The sequence below is a fragment of the Sesamum indicum genome, linkage group LG3, assembly GCF_026168435.1.
Source record: "Sesamum indicum cultivar Baizhima isolate 11 linkage group LG3, ASM2616843v1, whole genome shotgun sequence".
Taxonomy (NCBI): Eukaryota; Viridiplantae; Streptophyta; class Magnoliopsida; order Lamiales; family Pedaliaceae; genus Sesamum; species Sesamum indicum.
The window spans coordinates 6,101,704-6,128,833 of record NC_142659.1 but is presented as its reverse complement, the minus strand read 5'-3'; the positions used below and the strand labels follow the sequence as shown (position 1 = coordinate 6,128,833).

The window sequence follows — 27,130 nt, the reverse complement described above, 5'->3', positions numbered from 1 at the left end:
AGATGAAATTGATTTTTTTTGACAACAACCAAATACTGTTGTATGTATCTTATGCGTTTGGTGTTGCATTCATTGTCATGTCGAATTCAAAATTGATAGTCATGAGATAATTTAGTAACAACTTAGTACAAGATTGAAGGTCATGGATGTGATTACATCCTGTAGTAAGCGTATACGTGTTATCTATTTTGTCATCCATTTTTTTGTTTTCTTTTATGTGTGGAAAGATCTCTCGTTCTTGGCACAACTTGCCGCATTATTTTCGCCTATGACATGCACCATTATGATTGTTGGGCAAATTATCTGTTGAATTTTGGAGATTCTAGTATTGGAGTTAGCACCTAGTACTTAATATTAGCATATAGAATAGATTGAGGTCCATGAATTTGATTATACTTATACTTTGTGGCTGATATTTTATTCAAATTTCTATTTATGAAGCTGATTAATTGTTGGACCACAGTGCTTATATGCCCTCATTCCCCCCACACACTAGGGGCACAGGCCGGTTGAGCTCGCCCGTGAGCCTTTGGAGCTCGTCTGGGTGCAGATGGCAGATGCAGAAGAATTTATACCAAGAATGAAAAAGTTCACTGGTATTGTTGTTATATAATACGAAATTTTTTTAATTTAAATCAAGTTTGATTGGATCCAGATCAATTATATAACAAATATATTATATTTGTTATATAATTTGTATATAATTTACAAACATAACTGAATAATATATTTATTTCGTGATTAATTTAATTCGATAAATTTATTTTGAATAAAAAAAATCAATGAGAGTGGAATGATTTGTAGGGCCCATAGATTGAATACATGAGGCTATTGGGATTGGGGTCGGAAATGCGAGATCTAATTGGAACCACAAATTAGAGGCGTGCAATGAATGAATGATCAAGAAAACAGTTAGGGAAGCAATGCCAAATCATAATAATATCTGCCTTCCCTTCCCACACAGGAAAAGATATTATATTATATAGGGGAAGGGGAGGTGGACCCGCTGTGGGGCTTGCGAGTTGTGAGAGTGGTGGTTGGTTGGTTGAATATCTTCCACGAAAAACTTCACAAGTGTTGTTGTCTTAGAGATAAAGATTAAGAGAGAGAAAGTAATGCCACCAAAGAAGAACAATTACCTACTCTCTCTCTCTCCCTCTCTCTCTCTCGGGTAGGAGGGACTAGGGAGGCAGGAGTAAGAAAAAGATTATGGGGGGACAGCGCACACAAGGGACACGTGTCACGGGCCCATTTCATTTTCAGCCACAAAAACTCCTACTGTCCACCACCAAAGATCCTTTTGCTCCTCCGACCTTCTCGACCTTTCTATTACGACTATTTTATTATTACAACAAAAATTAATATACGTAAATTTGGGAAAGAAAAATCCAGCCTAGTCCTACGTGGGCATCCCCTCTTCCTATTCTTTTCCCCTTTCGTTTCATTTCTTCCGTCTCCATTTATACGCCATTCACACTTACTGTTCCCCTCTCTCTCTCTCTGCTTTCTCTCAGTTCTTCTCGTTTCTTTGATTCTTGTTTAGGCCTTTTTTCTCCACACTTCTCAAACTGTTTGATACTCTGGGGAGGTGTTTACTCTGAGGAGTAAAGCTCGGTCCTTTGTGTTTGTATTAGTTTCGCATTTTGCCCGTTTCGTCTTCTTGTATCAGCAATTCTTGGAGCTATGGTTGCTGAAGCTAAGGTATGTATTTTCTTGAAAATCCCTTCTTTTTTCCTTCGAATTATTTTGCTTTATGTGTATAATTTATGTTTTTATTTGCATTTATTTGCTTAAGGTAGGAGAAGTGGGGACTACTCAAATTGTTGATCTGTAATCAGATTTGTGCTTACAGTATGTAGAAATATATGCATAAGTATGGTTTAAGAAATAATCTGCTGTTTCTCATTTTTCTTGTTTTTTTCCTCTTGGGTTCTGGTGTGCAGAGTGTTTATCTTCTTCTAGCTGATGCTAGATTATACTCTGGAGAAAATCAATGCTGTAGGCTTCTGTATGGTAAATTAGATGTTTTTGTCGAGTTTATAAGTTTTTGGTCACCTCTTCAAGAAATGTAAAGGGCTCCACTTATTTCATGTTGCTTTGGCTGCCATTTCAACATAAAGTTTTATGATGCATATTAGCCATAATCACGTCATTATTATCGGCAATGTTAAAAGACGTCAATCCAATATAGTAAGGTATTGGAATTAAACCCATGGCGGAAGATTAATTTGATTATCAGCAGTCTTAGTGGATTTAGCCGCGTTTGAATTAATCACATTGTTGAGTTTAGTTTGGGTAAAGTCTTCTATTTCGGAACTATAGGGAGGAGATCCGTGCAATATTTAATAACTCTAGCTTGTTCCCTCAGATACAGTCAATATTGCTTTTTCAAATGCCTAGAGTGTGGAACTCTTTCGCAGTAAATGGGTGGAAGCAAGATTTGAATGTCGGACCTCTTGTTTGGCTTGGTTTGGATAATGTATTGAATGATTACCTCATATAAATTTCAAGTTGTTAGAGAGGAGAGATATTTAATATATAATATCTAAGAAATAGAGGTGGGGTCTCCTGTGGGGGAAATTGCATAATCACAGAAACTTGAAAGGTTAATACTTTCTGAGAAATTTGTGTTTAACTATATTTTTGCTTTAGCGACAAAATATAAAGTTCAAGGGAGAGGCATGGATCAGATTCTCAACTAAGATTAATATCTCAGCAGAGCCATTCCAATGTCGTCTCTGATTGTTCTTTTAATTTGCAGGATCAAACTGCAGGCCCTTGCCGAGATGCCTTTGTTGCAGTTAGCTCGCAACTGGAATCTGTGACTACTCAATCTAAGGCCTTATCATCTAATGGAAATGGCTATGCGCCTAAGGTTTCAATCCTTTCATGACACCGCCACTTGTTTGCTTCATGTGAGATACATTAAAATCCATGTTTAACTCCGCATAATATAGATGTTCCTTTATTACCTATATTAGGTGAGAAAACCCTATACCATCACAAAACAGAGAGAAAGATGGACAGAGGAAGAACATAAAAGGTTTGTTGAAGCTCTGAAGCTGTATGGTCGTGCCTGGCGCCAAATAGAAGGTGAGTGTGGTATAGGGTTGTCCGACGCCAGGGGAATGTCTTCTTTCGAGTCTAGTTTATTGTAGCTGACATTGTTTCTAAAATTTAAAAGCTCTTCTTATTAAGGTTTGTTGTTATTCAGAACATGTGGCCACCAAGACTGCCATCCAAATCCGGAGTCACGCCCAAAAGTTCTTTGCTAAGGTCACTCGGGATCCATGTGTTGATGCTGAAGGATCTCTGAGTCCAATTGAGATCCCCCCTCCTCGCCCCAAAAAGAAACCTTTACACCCTTACCCTCGTAAAACAGTTGATCCAGCTAATACAGAAGTCGTGGTCTCAAATCAAGTAGGAGGCACGACTGAATCTGCTGCTGAAAGAGAGAACTACTCTCCTACCTCAGTTTTTTCAGCAATCGGTTCTGATAATTTAGAATCTACAGTTGCTGAGATGCATAAATCTCGCCTTTCGCCAGCTTCATGTGCAACTGATGCTCTTTCTGGTAATGATAACGAATATGCGACCTCAAACATATCTTCTAAAGAGGAGGATGGCTTTCATTTATCAATGAAAATATCTTCGGCTTCAGTCCCTGATAATAAAACCACCATGGTATCCTCTTGTTTTCATCTCTGGAGCAATTAAATCTGATTTATTTCTTGCAGATTCAATATTAATGTTGTTTCCTCTTTTATTGGCTTTTTCGTGTGCTTGCAGAAGTTTGAATTGTTTCCTCAAGAGACAGAATCTTCTCTGGATTCTCCAAATGCTGGAGAACCTTATACAAGTATTAAATTGTTCGGAAAGACAGTTGTGGTAAGAGATACTCCAAAACAGCCTTTAGATGTTGTGGAGAACTCTGAATCGTTACTGCCTGGTGCTGTTGATGATAAGTCTGAGAACAATAATGACAAGTTTGCTCAGGGGTTAAGTCCCAACAACTTAGATTCACGTGTTGTTTTTGGATTTGTTTCAAACAGTTCATCTCCTGCCTGTTTGCCACCTCAGCCACTGGCAAACATTTATTGCCCCATGGAGAACTTAATCACTTTGCCCTGGTCTACTTGGTACCATAGTACAGCTTTCCCCTATTCATCATCTTATAACAACACAGTCATAGAGAATTTTGAAGGATTAAAAGATGAAGAGCTTCAGAGGGAAGGTTCTTTAGTTGGTTCAAACAGCGGGTCAACTGGTGAAGTCAACAATGATAATCGAAATAGTGATGTTGTTGATTCGAAGCAGCTTTCGAGTCCTGGGAAAAAAGAATGCGGAAAAGGTTTTGTGCCATACAAGCGATGTTTGGCAGAGAGGGATGATAAATTATCCATATCTTTCCTACAGGAACGGGAGGGTCAAAGAGCCCGTGTTTGCTCATAGCACTCTGGTACAATTATACTTCTTTTAACACTTTAACCTGCGTTGATGTTTCAGCATAAAGTTATATTACCTTTTCTGCACCCTTCCGAGTTGCCATTCTTGTCGAGGAGTCTAGTCTTACATTTAGCTATGAGATGGTTTCAGGAATGCAACAACTGTACCTAGCATTGACAACTTTCTTGACTTACAATTTGATGGATAGTGAAGATAATGAAGGATTGCTGCCAGTTCTGATCTAATTTCCTGTAGCTCATTGGTCAACTCCTCAATTAGTAGGCGGCTACACCACGAGAACACAATTGTATTGAGTAATTGCCTTCTTGAGAAAGACATTTTGTTTCAGATTTTTTGTAGTTTCACACTGTAACTTGAGACTTGTGTAACTTTTATTTTCTAATTTTTGCTGCAAATGCAGTTTCTTTCTTTTATCATTGATCCACAATTTTGATATCTGTCCTTGTAAACTTTATTCCTTTCTCAGTAAATGATGGCTTCATAAAAACATTTCTAGCACAAATACATGAAGGTTTGGAGAAATTACTTGATAAAAATGAAGATATGCATGAACAAGACCAGTGGCATGAACCTGGTGTACTTCTTGTTATTGACAGCTGATTCATCTGTATTTTGCTAATCTTCTTGTTTTCTGGCTTCCTTTCCTGTTATTCCACCAAATTCATATCAATTTGCAACAAAAATATTCATCAATCATGAAATTATTATGAATCAAGAGCCATTCTCAAATGGAATCTATTAGCTGAAAAAATATGCCTTGTCGCTGGTATTCTTTCCTCTGCTGCTGGTGGCTGAATCCTGTGGCTCTGTTTCTCCTTTAGGTTCATGAGGTTTAGTTAATGCTGGTGGTTCGATTCCTTCAAAATTGCTAGCAGAATTCATGGTCTGTGGCCATGTTCCTAGATTCATTAGCAGTTATCTAGATACACTTTCTTTTTTTTGGGTATCCAGACACACTTTCACTGCAGAAAAGTAACAAGAATTTTTTTTCTTTGAGCTCATCAGTTTCCTGACCTGGACATCTTGAAAGATACTGATACTTGATTTATTTAATGGCCTTGAGACGCTACTCCCATATTCAAAACTCTGTTGGCATAATTTTTTTCCTTGTATAGCTGCAAGAAGAATGGGTGTCACATAAAACTACAGGGAATCTGGAATTAGCTTCTTGTAGCAAGTACCATTGATTTATGCGTCGAGTCCTTACCCCCTTTCCATTTTTTGCATGATTTATCGCCAATGTTTATACCAATATGGAAGGCTGTGAAGCCATCAACTAGGGCTGTTCATTGCTTTCATAACAGTTAGGCCAAAAGCTTTACAACGATGCTGGCTGAATGGAAGGTCTTCCATTCCTGCAATACATTGATAAAGCTCACTGTTTCTATCTCCGTCCATTCTAGCTGCTATCTATCATCTGACCTTTGAGTTGGTATATCTCAACTAGGGGTGCATTTTCTTGATTTCAGCTATCCCTTCTCGTCTTTCTATTTTGAATGATCAATAAATCCCCCAGAACAACAAGATACACTAATCTTCTAAGCCTTATGCTCTTCTGGTAGCATTCCTTGAAGCATGCACCTTAACAAAGAGAGAGAATGATGCAGCAATTTCTGCTTTGTTTGAAGGATCCTGTGCAAAAGACACCCTGGGAACTACTATTTTCTGCTGTAGTTCCAGTGATTGCAATACCATTTCCACGCCTTGAGTCTGTTGGAGCTGTGCTTCTGCAATAGCCTTTTCTCAATGGAAAAATAAAGGATGCAAGTCTCGTTAACCGGCTTCACCTATTTACACGTAGATGTTTTACCTGAAAGCTCTTTTCAGTTCTCCCATCTGATTCTTCCGCAATTTTTCTCCGTACTTTCTCTTTGGCCATGCATGGTTAAATGTATGGCAGCAAAGAAAAATGTTCTTCTTACTCAGACTCCTGAAGGCAAATGTTTTTGTCTTTCTCAAGGCAGATATTACCTGGTTTGAGTAATTGTGCAAAATAAGTAATTAGAAAGCAGTGTTGACTGATTCAATTCAACGCATAGTGTCCATATACAGACCTGAAGAGAGGAGAGAACAGGTGAAGTCCTGGGGGCATTTATTTAGGCACTAAAGTAAACACGCTGGTGCCTCTGAAGTCCTAAAATCACTTCCAAAACTTGAAATCAAACCGCGTTGAGGGTGTTTTATCTTATGTAATAAGCAACTGCTTCCTTGTTTGGTTGACCTGGTTTAATTGCAAGAAGCACAAGTGTTCAGGAACTAATCCTTTGCCCAGTTTCAATGGCTTTCATGATCCTCTCACTCTTGCTCCATTCTCATCTTTTTTCCATACTAGCTTATCAGTACTCTCTAGCTTCCTCCAGGAAAATTGCTGTCAATTGTGGGTCAAATGGTACATCAGCGACGACCGATTATGGGGAATGGATAGGAGATGTACCATCAGAATTTACTCGTTCACCCCTACTAAGAGGCTCATCGGTCAGCTCAACTGTGGATATGGCAGATGCTGATCCGGTTCCCTACAGATACGCCCGAATCTCTCGTTTTCAGTTTTCCTATGTGTTCCAAGAAGTCAGTCCAGGTCAGAAACATATTCGCCTTCACTTCAATCCAGTTTCATACCGGGGTTTTGGAATGTATAGAGACCTTTTCATAGTACAGGCTGGACGTTTGACCCTCCTTGGTAACTTCAGTGCTTCATTAACTGCAGATGCTCTTGGCCTGAAATACTTTGTCAAAGAATTCTGGATCACCGTGGAAGAAAACCAAACTTTGAGATTAAAATTTTCCCCTGCACGTAGTCTACTACATGATACATATGCATTTGTAAATGGAATAGAAGTCATCGACATGCCTACTTCCCTTTATTACACTCATGATAATTGTCTTGGAGCACAATTCATAGGCCATAACTTTCACGTGTTGCTTGATAGTAGCACTGTGCTTGAAATGGTTCATCAGTTAAATATTCAAGAGGAATCCATTTCACAAGCCAATAGTTCTGGCATGCTTCATAGTAGGATTACCAGAAAGACAAACAAGATCAACTTCTTTGCATGGAACGTACCAGTGGATGTGGGATTTAGATACTTAGTACGTCTTCATTTGAGTGAACCACAAAATTATATGGAAATTTCAGGTATCATGGAATTTAGTGTCCTAATCAATGGTAAGATTGCAGACACTAAGGTGGATTCAGCTCGCCGAAGGAGCCACAATGACATCCATTGCTACAGGGACTATGTGGTGATGATGAACGGACACGGGCAAGAAGGTAAGCGTGATCTCATGATTGCAATGAAGACAAAGAGTGGTCTGAGTGATGGACCACTAGCGCGATTTGAGATACTCAAATTGAGCAACCTCAATAATAGCCTTGCCAGTCTGGACCCCTTGCCTCCATCACAAACTTTATCATCCAGGGGTCTATGGAAGTCTATTCTACTCTTAGTTTCTGATCATGGAAATGCTGTTGGAAGTATTGTGGTCGCTGTCGGGACTCTAACCACCTTAGTTAATTATAAGTTGCATAAAATTGCGGAAGCTAAGTGGAAGAAGCAATCTGCCTTGACAGAGGGATTACGTTGTTTTTCACTTGATGAGATGCAATCAGCCACGGACAACTTCAGCCATACTCCTATTGGAAGGGGGTCATTTGGAAAAGTCTATAGAGGACTAATTGATGACGGGCAACGCAAGGTTGCCATAAAAAAGTTAACATTTGGCTCTCATCAGGGGGAAAATGAGTTTTGGAACGAGGTTGAAGCACTCTCCAAGCTGAGGCATGCCAATGTTGTTTCTTTGATTGGCTACTGCTATGAACGTGAAGAAATGATCCTTGTGTATGAACTTATGCCGCTTGGAACATTGGCTGCCAATCTCTTCAAAAACAACATCACTGATAACTCCCTCTCTTGGGAGCAGCGCCTCAGGATCTGCATTGGAGCTGCCAGAGGATTAGACTATCTTCACACTAATGGAGTTATACATCGCGATGTGAAGTCCTCGAACATCTTACTAGATGATGAGTTTAGGGCCAAAATTTCTGATTTTGGATTTGCAAAACTTGGGGAGACGATGCAGCTGCATAGCTATATTAACACAAGGATTGTAGGCACAAATGGATACCTGGACCCAGACTATATGAGAAATCAACGACTTACCAAGAAATCTGATGTTTACTCCTTTGGTGTTGTGTTATTTGAGGTTCTGTCTGGGAAAAGAGCAGTGAACTCAAGAGGTCAAGACTGCCAGCCTGACCTCATCAGTTGGGCTAGAGGTCACATACGTAATGGAGATATTGATAAGATTGTTGAACCCAGTCTTAGGGGGAAAATGTCACTCAAATGCTTGAAAGACTTTGTGGAAATCTCCGAAAAATGCTTGCATGATGAACCAAAGAAACGACCTACTATGGTTCAAGTGGTGGCAATGCTTGAATTTCTACATGAAGAACATGTTGCTGGAAAAAGCAACTCCAAAATGGTTCAAAATCGTGTGGCTCAAGATAGAGGAACACAACATCTAGAGGCTCCTTTAGGAAGTACTCAACCAAAAATTCTCAAGGATTCCACCAGAGGTGCACAGGTATGTGTTGGAGGAAGCTCTTCAAGTAACGAGCAATTCATGCTTAGGCCGAGAAAACAATTTCAGAGGAGTAAAGCACTGACTTTTCCAGATGGACCTTGCCATCACTTCTCAAAATTTAGTATTGAGAATGCCACAGAAAACTTTAGTGATAAATGCCTCATCATAAGCAATGTATTCTACAAGATATATGCAGGTAGCTACAAGTCCTTTGGCAGAAATATAACCATTGCTCGGTTTAAATGTGCACAAGAGCGTATACCTGCTGTCTGTATGGAGCTAGAAATGCTTTCGAAGCTTTATCACCCAAATCTTGCATGTATAATCGGATATTGCTGCGGTGATAAGGGTGAGATATTCATTGTATATGAGTATGCAGGAGATAACACCCTCCTTCATTACCTGAAAACCAGCAATCTATCTTGGAAAATCAGGCTTTTTATTTGCATTGGTGTAGCACAAGGATTGGATTACCTTCATATGCGCACCGGGAAAACCATCATCCATGGGGATGTCAGTCCTAGCGTCATTTTCTTGGACGAGGGTTGGTGCGCAAAGGTTGTAAACTTTGGTTCTATTTTAAGCCCCTCAGATGTTCATGATCCAGCTTTAACATGGCAAACGTCCCTTGAATTGCAAAACATGCCACCAGATTTCACATATCCCACCAAATTCACTGAAAAATCTGATGTGTACTTGTTTGGGGTGCTTCTGTTGGAAGTACTGTGTCCCGAGTACCTCCATAATCACCTGCTACTAGATAGGATCAGACAAGCTATCAAGAAGAAGGCTCTTGGTCGAATTATTGACCCATATCTACATGGGAAAATTGAAGCAAAATCTTTATGTGAATTTCTTGAAGTTACTTTTAGCTGCTTGCAACTGGAGCAAGTCGATAGGCCACCAATGGATAGAGTAGTATCTTGCCTAGACGAAGCTCTATGGCTGCAGTGCGACGCAGAAAAACGTTCTCTAAAAGACAACGAGAATCAGGATGGATTCACTTTGGACAATGTCTATCCAGAATTACATCACTTTGCATCAATCACTCTTCAAAACAATCAACAAAGTGGCATCACAAGTAGTCGATAGTGTTCGAAGCCATCTGCTTTCTGTGTGAAGAAGCAGTATCCAGGTAGCCATTATTTCATTATCTGCATAAGCATTAATATTGAGTCAGCCATAATCACATACTTTGAGCTTAAACATCTAGCAAAACCATATATTTGGTGTATTTAATGCTTTGACTGTAGGATCCAGACCTTGTTGTATGGAGTAGCAAATTTGCATTTCTTGTGGCAAGTAGTCCCTACACAGACATATGTACATATTTGTCTCCACCTGCTGCAGATGAAGCCATTTATATGATATACAGATGAAACCTGTCTTAACTATTTTTTACTAAAGCACAATGAAACGACGTTCTTTTAGTACTGTATTGGTTATTCTTCAGAAAATTATTTGTCTTAACTATATTTTATGTAAAAAATATTATCTTGTTACCAAATACATAGTTATTGTTTCTTGTATAATCTATTATGAAATTTGACATATTACTGTTACAGAAGTGAAAATATTTATTATCACAGATCATCAATATGTTTAAATAAATTATCCACTTACAAGGCTCCTGTTCTTTCTTGACTGATCGATTTCATTTGATACATAATGTATACAATCCATCTAATATCCTACTCAGCTCTTGTGTGGATAATTTGGGTACACTTTGTTGTTTATATCAGCAGTAGATGACTGTCATAGAACTCAATCACTTGAAAAATATCCACAGAGCTTCAGCAAAGCATAAACAACAATTGAGGAAGATATGGCTAAAAAAATCCAGCAGCAGGAACCCGGCGTACGACTTATTGTTGAAATCTGATGAATCTTCTGATCAACTTCTTCTGGTTTTCCAGCTTCCGTCCTGTTATCCCACCAAATTCATATCAATGGGACAATGAGCAAGCATTTACAACTCAATGAGATTATTATGAGTAAAGAACCATTATGAAATATATCATTGTCTATCTTCGTAAACTTATTAGCAGAGAAAACATGCCTTGTTGCTTGAGTTTTTTCCTCTACTGCTGGTGAGGCTGAATCACGCGTCTCTGATTTTGGTTCTGGTGCTCGTTTTTTAGGTTCACAAGTTTCAGTCGATGCTGCTGGTTTGATTCCTTCAAGAGGGATAGTGAAATTCTTGGCCTGTGGCATTGTTGCTACATTCGTTAAAACTTAATCTAGATAGACTTCCATTGCAAAAAACTGACTGACTTTCTTTCTGGGAACTCACCAGCTTCCTAAACCGGAGATTGTAAAATATATCAATGTATCTCTGCTTGGCTTTTTTCTGCTCTTGGTTTAACTGCCTCCAGAATCCATAAGCCAATCCCATATTCAGAACTTTGTTGGCATAGATTTTCCATGTATAGCTGCAAGAAAAGAACAAATATCAAATACAAATACAGAACATGATATGGAGGGAATCTTGAATTAGTTTCTGGGAGCAAGTACCATTCGTTTATGCGTCTGAGTCCTGCTTGAGACATCCTATGCCAATATCTAGTATCCCCTTTGCATTTCTCAAAGAAATCAGCAATCTTTTTGCTCGATTCATCCCCATTGTTCGGATCAATGTGGAAGCCTGAGACACCATCAACTATGATTTCTGCCGGTCCTCCTTGATTTGTTGCAAATGTGGGCAATCCACAATTCATTGCTTCAATGACGGTTAAGCCAAAAGCTTCATATAATGCTGGCTGAACAAAAGCTCCTTTCGTGTCTGCAACGCAACGGTAAAGTTCACTGTTTCTGTATCTGTCAGTTTGAGCTGCTATCCATCTGATCTGACCCTTGAGTTGGTATCTCTCAATCAGAGAATGCATCTTCTTGATTTCAGCCATTTCCTCCCTGTCTTTTGATTTCGATGGATCGAAGAATCCCCCCACAATAACAAGATTAACTAAGTTTCTAAGCCTTTTGTTCTTCCCGTACCACTCAGTCAATCCTGTGATGTTCTTCACAGTGTCAAGTCTTGCCATTGTAAAGATAATCGGTTTCTTTCTGTCTGCAAGAAATCCACTGTTCAAGAAACACCAGTTTTCCTCAGTTATATATAATTCAGATAGTACACTTCTCATCACAATCGAAGAAGGGGAGTCTGAGTTTGAGTCAATGAACTTACATGTGCTCGTCGTTATCCTCCTTGCTGAAGAGTAGTTCCTCAATGGCAGGCTGAAATTTAGTGAGTCGTTTCTGCTTCTCCATGAATGGGAAGTAGATGGACTGATCAGCCCCAGGGGAAGCAATATTGAACTTAGGATCAAACACATTGATGCCCGAGATGACCCTGTAAAGTCCCGGCATAGTGAACGCCACATGGCTTTCATATTGTCCAGGCCGGTTCTTGCTGAAAAGTGTGAAATCAGTAAAAACTGATACCTTACAATCCTTTTGCCTTAACAAGACAGTCAGACTTTTCATGCATATATACTCACCTTCCAGCAATTTCTTGATATGTGCTGGTAATTATGAAATCAGCAGCATTCATTGCTATCATATCAGCAGTGAATTGGCAAGAAAAGTGGTATTTGGGATCTAACTCCCTCCACTTGACATCTGAATCTTCGTACTTGGTCTTCTCCAAAGCATGAGCTATTGTTCCCTGTGATAAAAATGTCAATCGTGCGAATTTCTTTACTACAACACAGACTAGAAGTATACACAGTTCATATATAGGAAGATATTTAATACTGACCAGAGTAACTCCAAGTTTGCTAGCCACCAAAGATGCCACTAAGTTCCCATCTGTGTAATTCCCAATTATGAGGTCTGGTTTACCTTCCATTAGCTCAAGAATCTTTGCAGTGGCATCCTAATGACATCGGCAACAACAGAAAAACTTTTAGTCACTTCATCTGTAGCAGGTATACTGTTTCGGAATCAAGACAAGAGAGTACTTGCCTGAGAAAACCTCTCCAAATAAGGATAGATATCAAACCGGGAGACCCATGGTCCGAGCACTCCCTTCTCAGTATTAAATGGAACCCTCAGAATGTGGGAGTGCATTGTGTTGGCTATCGGCTCCATTTCTTGATTGCATTTGTTCCCTTGTGCATCGGGGATGAGACGAGTCACCTGTATGCATGTAGAAAAGAAATTGAGACATCTCCAACTCTGAGTGTTGTAAATCCATCTTGAGGAAATTTTAGTAGTAGCCTTACCACAAGAATCTGAGGCTTCACATTCAAGCCCTGCTGCTTTATTCTTAGTAACAGTTCTTCTTCCAACGCTTTAACTTGATCAAGAATGTAAACGACCTGTTCCACATGCAATTTATTGCAAATATGCTAATAAACGAACGACTAGCATTAGATCAAAGGAAAACTTAAATACGTACCTGGCCTCCCGTATCAGGCAAACCAAGAACATCAGCTTGTCCAAAGTAACCATGAACAGAGAATATGACAATCTTGTAAATGGCTGGAAGCCTACTGAAAAATGCTTCCATGTTTGTAGGATCCGGAGCTTGAAGCATCTCAGAAAGTATCCTCATTGTTTGTCTAACTCTTTCTGCATTATCCCCCCAACCTTTCTCGAAGCCCCATTCTTTAAGCCTGTAATACAAAAACCGAGTTTTCCCTTAACAACTGTCGATTGGTGTCAGATCACTATAGGAAAAAGGAAATGAGTGACATTACTTCTGCTCAAAATTCTGGTACAGTGTGTCCTTTGGGAGGGCAGAGACGAAAACATCTGCAATTAACAGAGCTGCTCGAAGCTTCCCAACAGTGTTTAGAGTCTCATTGATCATAAGTTTCTGAATTTCAAAAAAAGGCAAATAAAGTTGTTACTAATTTGTTAGGACTATAATACTTGCTAGGACTAAGTTGTTCGATGTTCCTACCTCTCCATGATGGTTAAGTGTAAGCAAGTACTCAACCAAAGGTTTTGCACTCTCAGAGCCCCTAGTGATCATTGAAGTCATGAATTTCAAGACATAGCCAAGTCCGTCCCCAATGGAAGACGGAAGTGCTAGGCTTGGGATACCAACGTTGAACGCTCCAAAATCTATCTCCAATGCATTTTCGTCCTTTGCCCTGTGCATGCAGTGAATTAAACCACATTCGTCTTTTATGAGCCACTTTCATCAAGAAAATTCTCATGAACAACGCTAAGTACATACCAGTCCTCATCGAAGAGCGTTTCTTTGAACTTCAAGTAATCCGTGGATGTGATTATATCAACAGACAAACTATCTGCATGCACCTTGACGTAGTCCCAAATCCCAGGACTGTGCCTTATTGCAAAAGCCACATAAGGTGGGACAACAGCCGCTTCCTGCGAATAGCATGCATGAAAATCCTCAGACCACATTTTTGTTAGAATTTTCTGAACTGAAAATGTACTTTCAGAACATGCTGTTAATTACCTGTGTTGAACTCAAGATGTCACCAAGTGAACCTTCCAAAACCTTGGACCTTTCAATCTTGTCCTCAATTGTTTGCTCTATCTCATCCTTTATATGCTGGAACTTCATCAGCCTTCTTCCCATTCCAGTAAGCCTTCACACACATATTTTTTCCAGTCATTTGTTATTTTCAAGAATTCGACAAACTTCAAATGCCAACGTAAGAACTAAATCAGGACATCTCATGTTAAATCAGACAAGTTCCCAAGTTTAAGAACGCAAGAAAAACTAAGCAATAAACCTGGCAAAACATCTCTTCATATGGTATCGACTCTGCCTCAACGCATCCGGCATAGTGTCCACTGCTGCAGCTGAAGCCATTGAATGATCGCAGGAACAGATAATTATCCTTTCTTGTTTTGGCAAGTTCAGATCTAGTACAGGTGGGGTGGGGTTGTCTGGTTTGGACAAGAAGTGGAGTTGATTCTTTATATAGGAGAAAACAAAGGGAAAGTGTGCATGCATATACAAAAGGAATATTGTGTAGACAATGGAAAGAACAGAAAAGAACATTCTTAAGGAATGATTGTGGGGAAGACAAACTAAGATGAAGAAAAAGGATTCGTCCATGTTTACAAGTTATTAGTGTCTGATTTCAGACATTTTTCAACTGATTGATTACTTGAAAGGTAGAGGGGAATCATTTTCATATATTCTTTCCTTCAAAGTTTCCACTTGCAAAAACAAATAGATTACAGACTGTAAGGAGTGGCAGACTAAAGAGAATTGAAGTTTATTTTGGTTGTATTTGTATTTTATTTACCTCATTTCCAAACTCATAGTTTTAAATACGACCAATAGCTTAGAGATCTAAAATATATTTAACCCGCTTGGGAATACAATTGCTAAGTTACATTTAATGAAAAATTTACATTTACATAAAAATTATACATTATTTTAAATATATTAAACACAATAAATATTAATTAATAATAAAATATTTAAATCGTATGTAACATGAATAGTTTAAATTTTTAAATATTTTATTAAATATAATATAAAAATAGTTACATACATATATGTAATTGAATCGATATTTACTATAAGTACAAAATATATATTCAATTTTTTTAATATTGTTGATACTTGTTCTTTGTTTAATAAATATGATATTATTTTAGTAACTAATAAGTATTTATTAAATATCTGATACATGAAAATATTCCAAATATATACATATCTTGAAATTTTATATTTAATTTGGTATTTTAAAACTAGCGCACGTTGTCCCCACGTGCATATAACAAATAATTATTTACGTTTTAAAATATATTACAAATAAAAATAAGATATATAAATCAATACATTATATTTAAAAAAAATAAATAAAATAAAATAAACTAATTTAGGTATATTTGACACAAAAAGAATTTGATGCGGCTGAAATTTTCATATTAGTATAGATATATAATATATATCATGTAGATGAGAAGAATAATTTGAATAGCGGTGATTGAAAATAATAATATTTTTTATACTTCAAAAATTAGTATCAGTTACCGCTAATTACGCATGAAAAATGAAATTTCCATTTTTATAAAATATAAATAAATAAAATAAAGTAAAACTAATTTAGGGATATTATTGACACAAAAAGAATTTGGTGTGAGTGAACATTTCATATTAGTATAGATATATAGCATATAATAGATGAGAAAAAGAATTTAAGTAAGGATGGTCAAAACAATATAGACATTTTGATAATTTAAAAAAAGTGGTGTTGCAATGTAAATAATTGTCATATATGAGTAAAACTGAGATTTTCTATTTTATATAGTGTAAATAATATTTCTTGTGTAACAAAATTTGTATGTATATGGTCTTTCTTTTTTTCTTCAAATTTTATTATTATCCACCCAATAGGTAATAAACAAGAGATTTGAAATTTTTTCATTTAATTCATTTTCATTATACCAAATATCAAAATGCTATTGAAACTATTTCATTCCTACATATTTTATTATTACGCCCATAGACCGTCTATAAAAATATAAAAGTATTCTTTAAATACACTCATTTATAATTTCCTCTCATGTAATAAATTTGTATTAGGTTTTGATATTTTATATAATGGAGATCAAAACATCATAAATACAATGACACAATTGGGTTGATAGGAGAAATATTTGGTAGTTGTTGCAAGTTAATCCGAGCTCAGCCGCAAAAATGGGGCAGGGGTTCCGAGCCCGAGTTAAGATAGCGCTGATCAAATGCAGTAGAAGAAATCCCACTGGGTAAATTGCAGTGGGAGGACTTTACTACATTCTCTACTAATGAAAAATTAAATGTTTGCATTCAAACTCACAAGGATATATTGTCAAACTTAATAACCTGAAGCACAACAATCTTGGAAATAGCCCTACAACACAGTTAAGGTTTGGTGCAACAATTGCCCTTTCTGGCTTAAATGGGCAGAGATAAAAGTAACCAACCATACCATAATATTAATAAAACATTGTCAACTGAGAATAGGTAATGAAAAATACCACCAGCACGCATGTTTGGTATCAACCCTTGATTTATTACACACCTAAGGTCCACAAAAGATGCAGCAAATGAAGTTACCAGTGCCTTGGCAGCACAAAAGAACAATTCAAGCAAACCTTTAATTTAGCTACCAAATCCACCATGCTTGAGGCCACCTCTGGGACGATCCTCAACAGTAGAACATTACCCTCTTCACATTCTCCCGGAGCTGGGGAAGTGGCCTCACAGCAGCATTGGCCCCTGGAACCCTCGTGCTCCTTGCACCTGCACCTGCACCACGACCAGCAACTGCACTACTCGTCATTGAGCCGCTGTCAGAGGTTTCCGGCTCCATGTAGAAACGAGCACGAAAGGCAGCCAGATGGGCATAGTATGCAGGAGGCACTGCCAGAAAACATTAGAATGATGGTATCAAGCAGAGATACCAACCAAGTGGAATATAAAACCAAAGAGCAAGTCAAATACATACCAATGGATACGGAACGAGTGCACCTCGCGTATCTGCAAAGGTAAACAACTAATTTAGCAACTATACCAGAATAGTTCCTTAACCGGGTAGAGCACGAGCTTACGTGTAGCAAAGGTTATTAGTCAGACTCTGGAGGGCATCGGCAGTAAATTTGTTTTCATCCCACAGTACATGGTAATGAGCCGGGCGGCTAGTCCCCTATATCGGATCCAAGAAGATAAATAAGTCGATTATGATGATGTATAAATTCGAGATTAAGTAAGAGTATGAAAGTACCTGTATCCCAGCATGGCTGCAGAGATAGAAATCAAACTCAGTTGGGTGGCAGATCTTTGAATCCACAACAGTACCTGTAAGCATTCAATGTAAAATAGATTTAAAAAACAAATGATATTACTCAATGGACAAGCCAACGAAAAAAATCAAGCTATGAATCAAGTTAGAGTGGGCATACCAGGCAGAATGTTTCCACTTCTATCAACTGCATGTCTGTCATGATGGTTATTAGCAAACAATCGAGTATGATGACGTTTCTGAACCACAACAAAGGTGACTGTGGGCTGATAGTTTGGCTCCAAGGACGCACATGCCTGGATGAGTACAAGATAAAGTAATAAACAGCCTCAGAGAAATCAGATAGATGACTTTTCAAATAATATGCTTGCTCCATAATAGATCCCAAACTCCAGAAATTACCTTGCGTATAGCATCTAGCTCATAAAGCAAGACTTGATAGAACTGACCTTCACTGACACCATCCCTACAAGACCCAGCAGCCATCCATGAGATACAAAAAGAGGAACCAGGAGAAAGCAAGAGGGTGTCAAATAATACAATTGTAATCCAACAAATTACCTATAGAAAATAATCCGCTGTGGTTTCTGTCCAGTTGCTCTACGGAATGAAATAAGCAGTTCCCTGAATTATTGAAGCACAAAGTTATTACAATGAATTATTCATTACAATTATCCATAGACAATGCAAATTCAGTCACAATAATCACAAAAAAGAGATTAAGGCACAACGGAAATTTTCTTTTTTCAGGAGTTCGTTAAGGTGCTTCGAGGTCATACTTGATCATGCCACCATGCATAGTGCCCCTAACAGGATCCTGCCAGGTTTTATACAAATCCTGGATGAGCTCCTGTCGATGAGCTTGAGCACAAACCAAGCCTGCATATTTTGTGACCTCCGGCCAATCCTGGGAAGCAACCACCTGAAAAGAAATACAAGCCTAAGTAAGCAACCTCAAGAAATGGATGGGATCATCCATCTTAATTTCTACTAAGAAAGAATCTTACAGCAGCAATGGATGGGCTAGAATCCTCTCCAGGATGGGGATGTGTAACGTCAGCACCAAAAATGATAGTTGGCCGATCACTGACGAGAGGTATACGTCTGGATAGAGCATCAACCAGAACCGTATTCCTCCCACCAACTTTCACATTAATCTTCAGAGCAACATTAGCAAGATACTGCTTGCTCATCCTGTAGACATGCTTCTGCAGACAGCACTGGGACACAATGCCAAGATCCGTTTCGCATATCCGCTTCAGATCACCTGAACACAATCAAAATAAGATTATGAACAGAACCGCAGATACCTGATCCATTGACTTTTAACTGAACATAGCATTCACATGAGGTGATAAACCAACTCCTACCATAAAGAGAGCCATTGTTATCTGGTAATATAACAATTAGCAAGTCAAGCTCCTTCCTGTGAGGCTGCAATTTTGTCATCACATCATGAAACCTAGCTTTTAGAACTCTTTCTACCTGATCCGGGCGACCACTCAAAACCGGCAAGACAGGTTCAGGATTAAAGGCCTGACAGACGAAAATAAAATAAGTGAGGGAAAAATCCAAAAACTGAAAGACCAGTATCATTAAGATCCATCTTTACCATGCCAGACGTAATGCACATCTGAGCAAGTTCATGACAGAAACTGCGAGCCACGCTGTCTTGTACGTTGCGGGCAAAGTTAATACAGATCCAACTGTTCACTGTACCACCATTTACCATCCTCTGCATGATGCCAATCAATTTCAAATGTTTAATCAACAAATATAATGCATCACTAAATCAAAAGTTGAGTCATAAAGCAACAAAAGTACAAAATCCAGTAGAAAAAAAGACAGGCTTGCTATCCAAAAATATGAGAAAAATGCACCATTCATGTGTCTCAGTATTTGGCTGTTTATGAAGCAGCTACTAGCTCTCAGTTAAATATGTGAAATACAAAATGCACTCACAAGGTTGGGCATTATAAACATACAAGCTACACTTAGTTCAGTCTTCCCAAGTGATACGGTCCATGATTCTCTTGATTTTAGACACAAAATTATATCTTCTTCGGGCATACAACCAAGTAAATCAAGTTTATAAAGCATGTCACCTTGTTCATCATATTCCACTGCCCAACTTGTGGAAGGCAGTCCTTCTCCCGCCCCGAATCATGATATTTGAGCTATAATAACAACATAGAAATCATAAACCTAAGAAGAAAACAAAAACAATTCAGCAAATTAGAGATTCGGGATTTTTTGCTACCCATGGTGCCGGCAGGACACGAGCTTCCACCTGTGCTAGCTTCTCACTGATTTTAATTCCAAACTCCTTTGCATATGGATCTTCAGCATATGCATTGTGGTGTACAGTCTGTAAGAAGATAAGAGAAAGTGTATATTACTTGCAATGAATGCAACACCTAAGTGCAAATGAAAGGCCCACATAACAAAAACTTGGAAATGACCCATGAAAAAAACTTATTGCATTAGCATCAGTAGGAGAAATAACAACATCAACCGAATCAGACAGCCACAATGACATACAAGTGTAATCAGAAGACCAACCTGAAGGATATCATATTCTCTTTCCTGGGGACGCTGGCACGTCACTTTAAGGAGTGCAGTAATCTGTCTCTCATTTAACCTCTTAGAGTACCTTTGGCCCTCTACAATCTTGCACACCTTTATCAACAAAAAACAATTTGTCAAGTTATCCAAGATTCTTTACAGAAGATCTAATCAAACAGAAAGCAAACTAACCTCCATTGGCAAATAGTTTGGCCTTTGAGTATTTCCAACTTGCAGACAAGGCCACTGGGTATGTTGGATAACAAATCCGTAGGTTTCTTGAAAGTATTCAACCACAGATTTCATTGTGCCCCTTTCATCCACAGGAAATCTGACACAACGAGAGTCAGGTCAGAAAACAAAAATAAACAGACTTAAAAACAGATCTAAAATTTCACAGTTTGACACTCTGCAGGAAAGTAAAAACAATCTGCAACATCCACCATAATTAATCATATTTCAAAAAAAAATTCATAAAATGCTCCACAGCAACATCTAAAATTGAAAATGGTAGGCCATGTTGTCATGTGAAAATTACTAAAGACAGCTGTACTTGCAGCTAGCAGACAAAATAATATAAATGTTTAACTGCAAAACCCTTAAGAATAACACATTTATCAGTTTCAAAATATTAGCCTTCATTAAGTCCAATATACATAACTGAACAAAATGATGCATTTTGTTCCTTACGTCAGCTCTCGTGTTGCTTGAGACGTCAAACCAGAGATGCGGTATTTCCTGCGCATGTTTCCTCGATGAGTAACCTCCACTTTTACTCCTCGAAGAGCTTTCTTTATCTGTCACAGATCAAATGATCAACAAAAGTCCTTGTCACACAACACACTAACAAACTGACACCTAAAGCCCACAACAGAATGATGGGCACAAGAACAAAACAGTTTAACACAACATGAGAACGAAATTGAGCAATCTACAGCAGTAGACGGACCAGAGTACAAATATCACAGCAATCAAAATCAAGTAGAACAGATCAAGTAAATGATCCCAAGAACTTCAGAAACAAATTGCGAGTTTCCAGAGCATGCAAAAGCTAGATGAAAAAAATGGAATAACAGTATCAAGATAGTTGATGAAAAATCAACTAATCAGACAGATGATCTAACCTTGACGCGGTCAGCATCAGATAATGGTCGAGCTGACACATCCCTGTTCAGAAGCTGGGTGACAAAGTCAATTACCGGGAGTGGCTCAATGAAAGCAGTGGATGACATATCTGCTCATTAAGAAGAAAGGTTTAAGGAATAAAAATCATCCTCATTAACATTGGAAAATGGATAGTTCAAACAGGATAACTAGTGCTGTCACAAATGAATCAGAATCATTTAAAATTACTAAACCCAGAAGACACAGAAGGAAGTTCCAACAAGTTAATCAATATATATATAAAAAGATTGAATTCAGAATAGCAAGTAGAGACTTGCTCACCAATATTCAATGACAAACCCATCTGAGTGGGGCGAATACTCTGGTAGAAACCACGCCAACTTTCCAGCCCTTCACCTAGAGTCTGCCTTCTACCCAAATCAGGGGAATAGAAAGAGCGGCCAACTGGGCAATACCTGAAAATAAACAGAATAACCAAGAAACAGAGTGATGAAAAATTCAACAATATCAAAGTGGTGAGAAGAGCAAATAACACATACCGAGTGGTGGGAAGTTCACGCAAAACAATGTCCAACACCTGAAGAGCTTCTTGGGGTGCATCAGCTTGTCTTCCCTCTAAAAACATGCCTAAATGATGTAAGTCAGCACGTGCAGCAAACTTGATAACCACCTTGAATTCCCTCTCGCGCCTGCAATATCATTATAATTCATAATTAGAATAAGAAAAGAAGCCCAGAATAAAATCTCGTTCAAAAATGTGGGAGACAGCAACTTCTAGAAAGTTTATGCACGAATACCTAGCACTGCCTGGACCATCTTCTTCATCTATAAGGGTGATCTTAAACTCTTTGGACGCAAAAGGTAGAGGCCCAGCAGTGTAGAGACTTTTCCTACCGTCATAGGCAGGAAGCCTCTTCCCCAGATGGGATTCCCTATATAGCTTCACTAACTGCTCCATCACAGCACGATTAACTCCACGGGATGTGACTTCAGGAGTAATTGAAACCTATTACCAAAGGAGAGAAGGATGAGTCAATCATGTGCTGAAAGCTAGACCGCACAATGAAATGAGTAAGATAAGATAAATGACTTAATACAAACAACTCACATCATACTGATGCAAGTCTTTGTCAGGCAGCTCAGCAAAAAAGTGGTTTGCCTTCACAATACACTTGGTCCCATAACTACCCTTGCCTGGCCTCAAAGGAAATCTCACCGACTTGCTTGAAGCAGGTTGCATTTCTTGGCTCGGGGCCACTTCTGACTGGATAGAAAGTTGCTGGATCTGCTCAGACACTTCCAACTCTGTTGGCTCAGGTGCCTGGGAAGAAGAGCTAGCCCCTCCGGGGGTCTCCACCTGTCTCCCATATGGCTGAGTCGTTGCAGCTTGATACAGAGACTGGGTAGCTTGGTGCAGCTCGGGAGCTGGTGGCCTAGATGGCCCACCAGCAGAAGGTGCCCCACGGCCACCTCCATATCCACCACGGCGGGGGGGGCCTCCGCGCTGATATTGCTGGCCACCCCGACCTTGCTGATGCTCAGGAGTCCCACCATAATATTGTTGTTGAACGCCTCTGCCGCCTCCACCACCACGGCCACCATAGCCTCCACGTTGGGGTGCCCAGCCTCTTCCTCCTCCTTGATATCCTCCTTGCTGCTGTGGCTGCTGAGGTTGTGGTTGTTGTTGTGCCGGTGGACGTTGTGGGCCGCCACGTCCTCCACCAGCCTCCTGAGACTCAGAGCTCTCACCAGAGCCAGGAAGATCAGTTCGCCTCTTTCTCCCCATGATAGCAACTAGAACAATGAAACAATAGAAATCAGAAGATGCCTCAGCTGTATCCAGCCACAGTCAGGTAACAAGGAAACATAATAATAGGAGCAGAAGAAAGCATAGTTACACACTGCACAACCACTGCTACTGACAAAAGAAGCAGAACTTTCTCTGGCCCATTCACAAATCACCCACATAAAACTGTTACAGAACTATGGCATGCGAAAAAGAATGCGAACAAGAGAAACTAGCTAACACCCGCAGAAAATACATGCAACAACACCAAACCATTTTAATACCAGTAAGGACTGCCAGAATTCACATCCATAAAATTTTACAAATCACTCAAAAGGCATTAAAGAACTGAGTGGTAGTTAAAAGTGAAATATATCTTCAAGAGTGCATTTGGTTTATCCAGAAGAGCATAATCACAATAAAATGTTCAATTGTAGATGCTGGAATGCAAGCACTCAGAGGGTATTCGTGTACGAAACCTTCAAACTACTGCCATGTAAACTACTACAAATGCAAATTCAGAGCATGTGCAACATAACACACATAGAGTATTATACTTCTCAAAGATGTAATCATAATTACAAATTTTAAACTTTACTATGCAAACATTTCAAGAGATGAACAGACTTTCCAGAGCAAAACCAATAAACTAATGACAACATATTGATATATGATCAAATTATTTGAACCAAAAGGCTGGGGAACTTGAACCGATGACCCTCTAAGTTCAGCAACTTCGGGTGCACAATTCTAATATCACAACAAACGTATCAGTCTTACACACAAACTTTGGAATTACTGAATGCGAACACCACAAAAACACGGGCGCCAAACAGCAAATGCATCTCACTCAGAAGAACCCTTTCCAGCGAACAATCAAAGAAAAGTTCTAGAACTACAAAATAAGGAAAAAAAAAACATGGTAATATCTGAAAGACCTCTAAGCTAATGAAGAGGACAAAAGCAAGCCTCTAAACACAAAGAAACAAACATCGACACAAACACTTCAAACGGCTATAAAGTGTAAAATTAAGAAAAAGATTGAACAAAATCCTTAAGAAAATCCCAAAGAAAAAGTTGTGCCAGAGTTTTAAACTCCAAAACGATCATTAAGAACAAAAACCCTAATAAACATTTTATTTTCCAAAAAATATTATAGAAACCAAATCCTTAACAAAGGAAAACACAGAATCAAAATCTAAATCAGATCACCTAAAAGAAGCACACAAATAAACACTAAGAGACACAATCCTCAAAGAATACCAGTAGCAAGAGAAGAAACACCCAGATCCAACAAGATCCAACCACACAACAGGCGGAAAACAAAACAAAAACCCTAACCTAAGTAAGAACAAACATTTCACCAGCAAACCCTAAATCGCTCCTCATACCCCTTACCTCAAAGCCGCCACTAACTTGTGATGAAACCGTTCAGAAAAACTCCAATCCAAAACCCACACACTTGTAAGTATGTGTTTTCTGTGTGTACTACACACAGAAAAGAGAGAGAGAAACTGCAAATAAATAGAGAGAGAGAGAGAGACAGTGGGTATGATGAGAGAGAGAGGGGATAATAAAAAGGACGACAAGGGGTTGAGGGTTGATAGAAAGACACTAGTGTTCGGGGAAATTACGAGAATACCACGCGTTGGTCCATTTCGAAATGACAACTCAGCCCCTAGATATCCGTTTTTTTGGACTGGTGTTTACTCGTGCTGATGTGGAATGAAGAAGGCGTTGACCGCCGTTGAGTGGTGATGTGGCGTATGACGTGGAGAATCTGGAGACGTTGACTGGTGGGAATGACAGCGTGGATGGTGATATAGCATGGGGCCCGAACAGTTTCTCATAATTAGGTTTTCACCCCCTCATCTTTGCCAAACTAGTTTTCTGCCCACTTTGAAAATGCACATGATAAAATTTTCATAATACTTTGATTCTTGCGACAATAATTCAACTATAAAAACTTTGATTGGTACATATGATGATGACACAATTCTCTATAATAAATTTATGGACGCGTCACCCATGTTCTAACATTTTACATACCCGAAAAATAAATGAACCATTAAATTTAATTCATTTTAATTTAGAATTTGCAGAAATATTTATCTTTTTAATGTAAATTATTTTTTTTCTCACAATGTGACTTGATTTTGTCATTATTATATTTTTTTTTAACAATCAAATCCACTTGTATGCATTAAACATAAAAAATAAAAATAAAAATCAAGAGGGTTTTCGTTCCTATTTATATTGTTTATGGTATTGATATACATTTATTTTATAAAATTTCATCATAATTCAATAAAAAAAATTAATTTATTAACTTTAGCATCGCAATGCCAACTCTTATTTTATAAGTTAGTCATTCATTGATTTAGAATTTTTTTGAAATTTTTTAATTATTATAATATTTTCAGATTTTGGTACGTATCAAATATTTTTGTTCATCTGTGCGAGATAATACTACCAAAAAAGTTGATCAATATACAATTTAAGCAAAAAGTTGGGGTCTTAAAGAAATAAATAAAAAGTTAGTGAATTGGGGAGCAAACGAGGGTCGTGTCACATGATTGGCCACGACCCGTCTCGATTACTGCAGGGGGAAAAGCAATGCATGGCCCCTTGATTATCACAACCACTTGCGCATGTGTCTGTGAGATTGCCTACTCGCCTTTCTAAGCTCCCACGTGTAAAAGAGTTGGCACCCTCTTCATTATTGTACGTACTTTTTTGTTTGTTCCAGAAATGCCATTGTGGTGTGTTTGGTAGGTGTAGATAGAGAAGGAAAAAGGAAATTTTATTTCTTCCTTTTATAATAATATATATACAAACAAAACTAAAAAGGAATATATTTTTATATCTTCCTCACCAATCAAAGAATATTAATGCAATGATGAATATAATCAAATAATTTTCATAATTCAATACATTATTCTATTTTACATAATTATAATATTTTATATTTTTAAAAAAATATAAATAACTGCAGTCCAATTACATGCATTTATAGATTTTTATATACTCAATAATAAAATAAACATAAAGCCCACCAAAAATGAATTAAAAATTATTAAAAAAAAGTTTGTAAAAATATGTTTTTAATTTTCAGTAATAAATATGTATTTTTAATTTTATATAATTTTTATATAAAAAATGAGAATGTGATTAGATTCCTTAATTATATTAAATTGTAGTGTCAAATCAATATAATTTTAATAAAATATATAAAAATAAATATATTTTTATTCTAATTACTATTTTAAAAAAAATGCATATACCTAAGATTTTCCTTTCCCATCTCCTCTCCTTCCCTTTCCCTCTCACCAAACACACCATTTGGTGTACGAACGCGAGCGAGTGGATAATTAATTGGAGGTGGTGGAAGGTACGGACCAGTGCTTTACAGTGCATTTTTTGGCCTTACCACCACCCAACCAAACACACATTAAAATATTTTAATTTCCAATTTTTCCCTAAATTAAATTAAATACAGCACAATTTCAATAAATTAGGAAATTATGATTTTTTTTTATAATACTTAATTCATTACGTCATTCAATATATTTAAATTCAATATTTAGTTCAATACATTAATAATTCAAATCAACAAACGCATCCCAAAAAAAAAATAGTATAGAAGTAGACATATATATATAGGGAAAAGTATAATTTTAGTCCGCTAAGTATGCCTAATTTTAATTTTAGTCCGATAACTATGTCCATTTTTGTTTAAGTCCAGTAACTTACGAAATTGCTTACTTTTAGTCCTTCAACAGATTTTCGGACAATTTTACCCCTATGAGTGCATATGTACTAAAACTACCTTTCCAAAGTTGCATAGAGGTAAAATTGTTCGAAAATCTGCCAGATGACTAAA

The 27,130-nt window shown here is 37.9% G+C and overlaps 4 protein-coding genes and 1 long non-coding RNA gene across 10 annotated transcripts; 2 read left to right on the top strand and 3 right to left on the bottom strand.

The window, feature by feature from the left end:
- Positions 1–839: 839 nt before the first annotated feature.
- On the top strand, positions 840–4,880 carry LOC105157344 (protein REVEILLE 7-like). Of its 4 annotated transcripts, XM_020692555.2 has the most exons (8): positions 840–1,701; positions 1,796–1,851; positions 1,944–2,013; positions 2,762–2,875; positions 2,982–3,093; positions 3,215–3,684; positions 3,790–4,459; positions 4,597–4,880. In XM_020692555.2, the coding sequence occupies exons 3-7, from the start codon at positions 1,966–1,968 to the stop codon at positions 4,450–4,452; spliced, it is 1,407 nt and encodes a 468-aa protein (XP_020548214.1). In that variant the 5' UTR covers positions 840–1,701; positions 1,796–1,851; positions 1,944–1,965; the 3' UTR covers positions 4,453–4,459; positions 4,597–4,880. The 4 variants fall into 4 exon arrangements, with proteins under 4 accessions (XP_020548214.1, XP_020548212.1, XP_020548213.1 ...); XM_020692553.2 differs by having other exon boundaries at positions 848–1,701; positions 3,790–4,880; XM_020692554.2 differs by lacking the exon at positions 1,796–1,851 and having other exon boundaries at positions 848–1,701; positions 3,790–4,880.
- Positions 4,881–4,971: 91 nt separating this feature from the next.
- Positions 4,972–6,660, bottom strand: LOC148788626 (uncharacterized). 2 transcript variants are annotated; one of them, XR_016064983.1, is made up of 3 exons: positions 6,522–6,660; positions 5,224–6,438; positions 4,972–5,111 (listed from the first exon to the last, which is right to left on the bottom strand). It is a non-coding gene; the product is annotated as an uncharacterized LOC148788626 (long non-coding RNA). The 2 variants fall into 2 exon arrangements; XR_016064984.1 differs by having other exon boundaries at positions 5,010–5,582; positions 5,675–6,438.
- Positions 6,661–6,738: 78 nt separating this feature from the next.
- LOC105157491 (receptor-like protein kinase FERONIA) lies at positions 6,739–10,447 on the top strand. The gene is made up of 2 exons (XM_088879235.1): positions 6,739–7,045; positions 7,175–10,447. Exons 1-2 carry the CDS (start codon positions 6,745–6,747, stop codon positions 10,141–10,143), a joined length of 3,270 nt encoding a protein of 1,089 aa, XP_088735361.1. The 5' UTR covers positions 6,739–6,744; the 3' UTR covers positions 10,144–10,447.
- Positions 10,448–10,610: 163 nt separating this feature from the next.
- Positions 10,611–15,061, bottom strand: LOC105157343 (sucrose synthase 7). Its single transcript, XM_011073745.3, has 15 exons — positions 14,763–15,061; positions 14,483–14,615; positions 14,237–14,391; positions 13,958–14,150; positions 13,752–13,870; positions 13,451–13,667; positions 13,275–13,370; positions 13,015–13,188; positions 12,809–12,925; positions 12,549–12,715; positions 12,236–12,460; positions 11,566–12,132; positions 11,345–11,483; positions 11,111–11,256; positions 10,611–10,975 (listed from the first exon to the last, which is right to left on the bottom strand). The coding sequence occupies exons 1-15, from the start codon at positions 15,032–15,034 to the stop codon at positions 10,816–10,818; spliced, it is 2,880 nt and encodes a 959-aa protein (XP_011072047.3). The 5' UTR covers positions 15,035–15,061; the 3' UTR covers positions 10,611–10,815.
- A 1,878-nt stretch (positions 15,062–16,939) lies between these two features.
- AGO1 (Stabilizer of iron transporter SufD / Polynucleotidyl transferase) lies at positions 16,940–24,806 on the bottom strand. Of its 2 annotated transcripts, none has more exons than XM_011073742.3 (22): positions 24,646–24,806; positions 22,570–23,255; positions 22,259–22,467; positions 22,001–22,150; positions 21,783–21,916; positions 21,461–21,570; positions 21,027–21,133; positions 20,529–20,667; positions 20,334–20,450; positions 20,032–20,139; positions 19,877–19,948; positions 19,384–19,506; positions 19,142–19,307; positions 18,779–19,038; positions 18,551–18,693; positions 18,333–18,395; positions 18,174–18,237; positions 17,932–18,067; positions 17,754–17,827; positions 17,581–17,675; positions 17,478–17,509; positions 16,940–17,392 (listed from the first exon to the last, which is right to left on the bottom strand). In XM_011073742.3, the coding sequence occupies exons 2-22, from the start codon at positions 23,245–23,247 to the stop codon at positions 17,178–17,180; spliced, it is 3,195 nt and encodes a 1,064-aa protein (XP_011072044.1). In that variant the 5' UTR covers positions 23,248–23,255; positions 24,646–24,806; the 3' UTR covers positions 16,940–17,177. The 2 variants fall into 2 exon arrangements, with proteins under 2 accessions (XP_011072044.1, XP_011072045.1); XM_011073743.3 differs by lacking the exon at positions 24,646–24,806 and adding an exon at positions 24,589–24,610.
- Between the last annotated feature and the right edge of the window lie 2,324 nt (positions 24,807–27,130).

Excerpts from the sequence above, each read along its gene's own strand:
- LOC105157343 (XM_011073745.3), bottom strand. The coding sequence starts at position 15,034 with ATGTTCTTTTCTGTTCTTTCCATTGTCTACACAATATTCCTTTTGTAT. Across the intron at positions 13,668-13,751 it reads TACCAGAATTTTGAGCAGAA|GCTTAAAGAATGGGGCTTCG; the intron begins GTAATGTCACTC and ends TTTGTATTACAG. Across the intron at positions 11,257-11,344 it reads ATCTCCGGTTTAGGAAGCTG|GCCAAGAATTTCACTATCCC; the intron begins GTGAGTTCCCAG and ends ACAATGCCACAG.
- AGO1 (XM_011073742.3), bottom strand. The coding sequence starts at position 23,247 with ATGGGGAGAAAGAGGCGAACTGATCTTCCTGGCTCTGGTGAGAGCTCT. Across the intron at positions 21,571-21,782 it reads GGGTTTGTCATTGAATATTG|ATATGTCATCCACTGCTTTC; the intron begins GTGAGCAAGTCT and ends CTTAATGAGCAG. Across the intron at positions 19,308-19,383 it reads TGTGCATTACGTCTGGCATG|GCCTTTAATCCTGAACCTGT; the intron begins GTAAAGATGGAT and ends TTCGTCTGTCAG.
- LOC105157344 (XM_020692555.2), top strand. The coding sequence starts at position 1,966 with ATGCTAGATTATACTCTGGAGAAAATCAATGCTGTAGGCTTCTGTATG. Across the intron at positions 2,014-2,761 it reads ATGCTGTAGGCTTCTGTATG|GATCAAACTGCAGGCCCTTG; the intron begins GTAAATTAGATG and ends TTTAATTTGCAG. Across the intron at positions 3,685-3,789 it reads CTGATAATAAAACCACCATG|AAGTTTGAATTGTTTCCTCA; the intron begins GTATCCTCTTGT and ends GTGTGCTTGCAG.
- LOC105157491 (XM_088879235.1), top strand. The coding sequence starts at position 6,745 with ATGGCTTTCATGATCCTCTCACTCTTGCTCCATTCTCATCTTTTTTCC. Across the intron at positions 7,046-7,174 it reads GTTCCAAGAAGTCAGTCCAG|ATGCTCTTGGCCTGAAATAC; the intron begins GTCAGAAACATA and ends CATTAACTGCAG.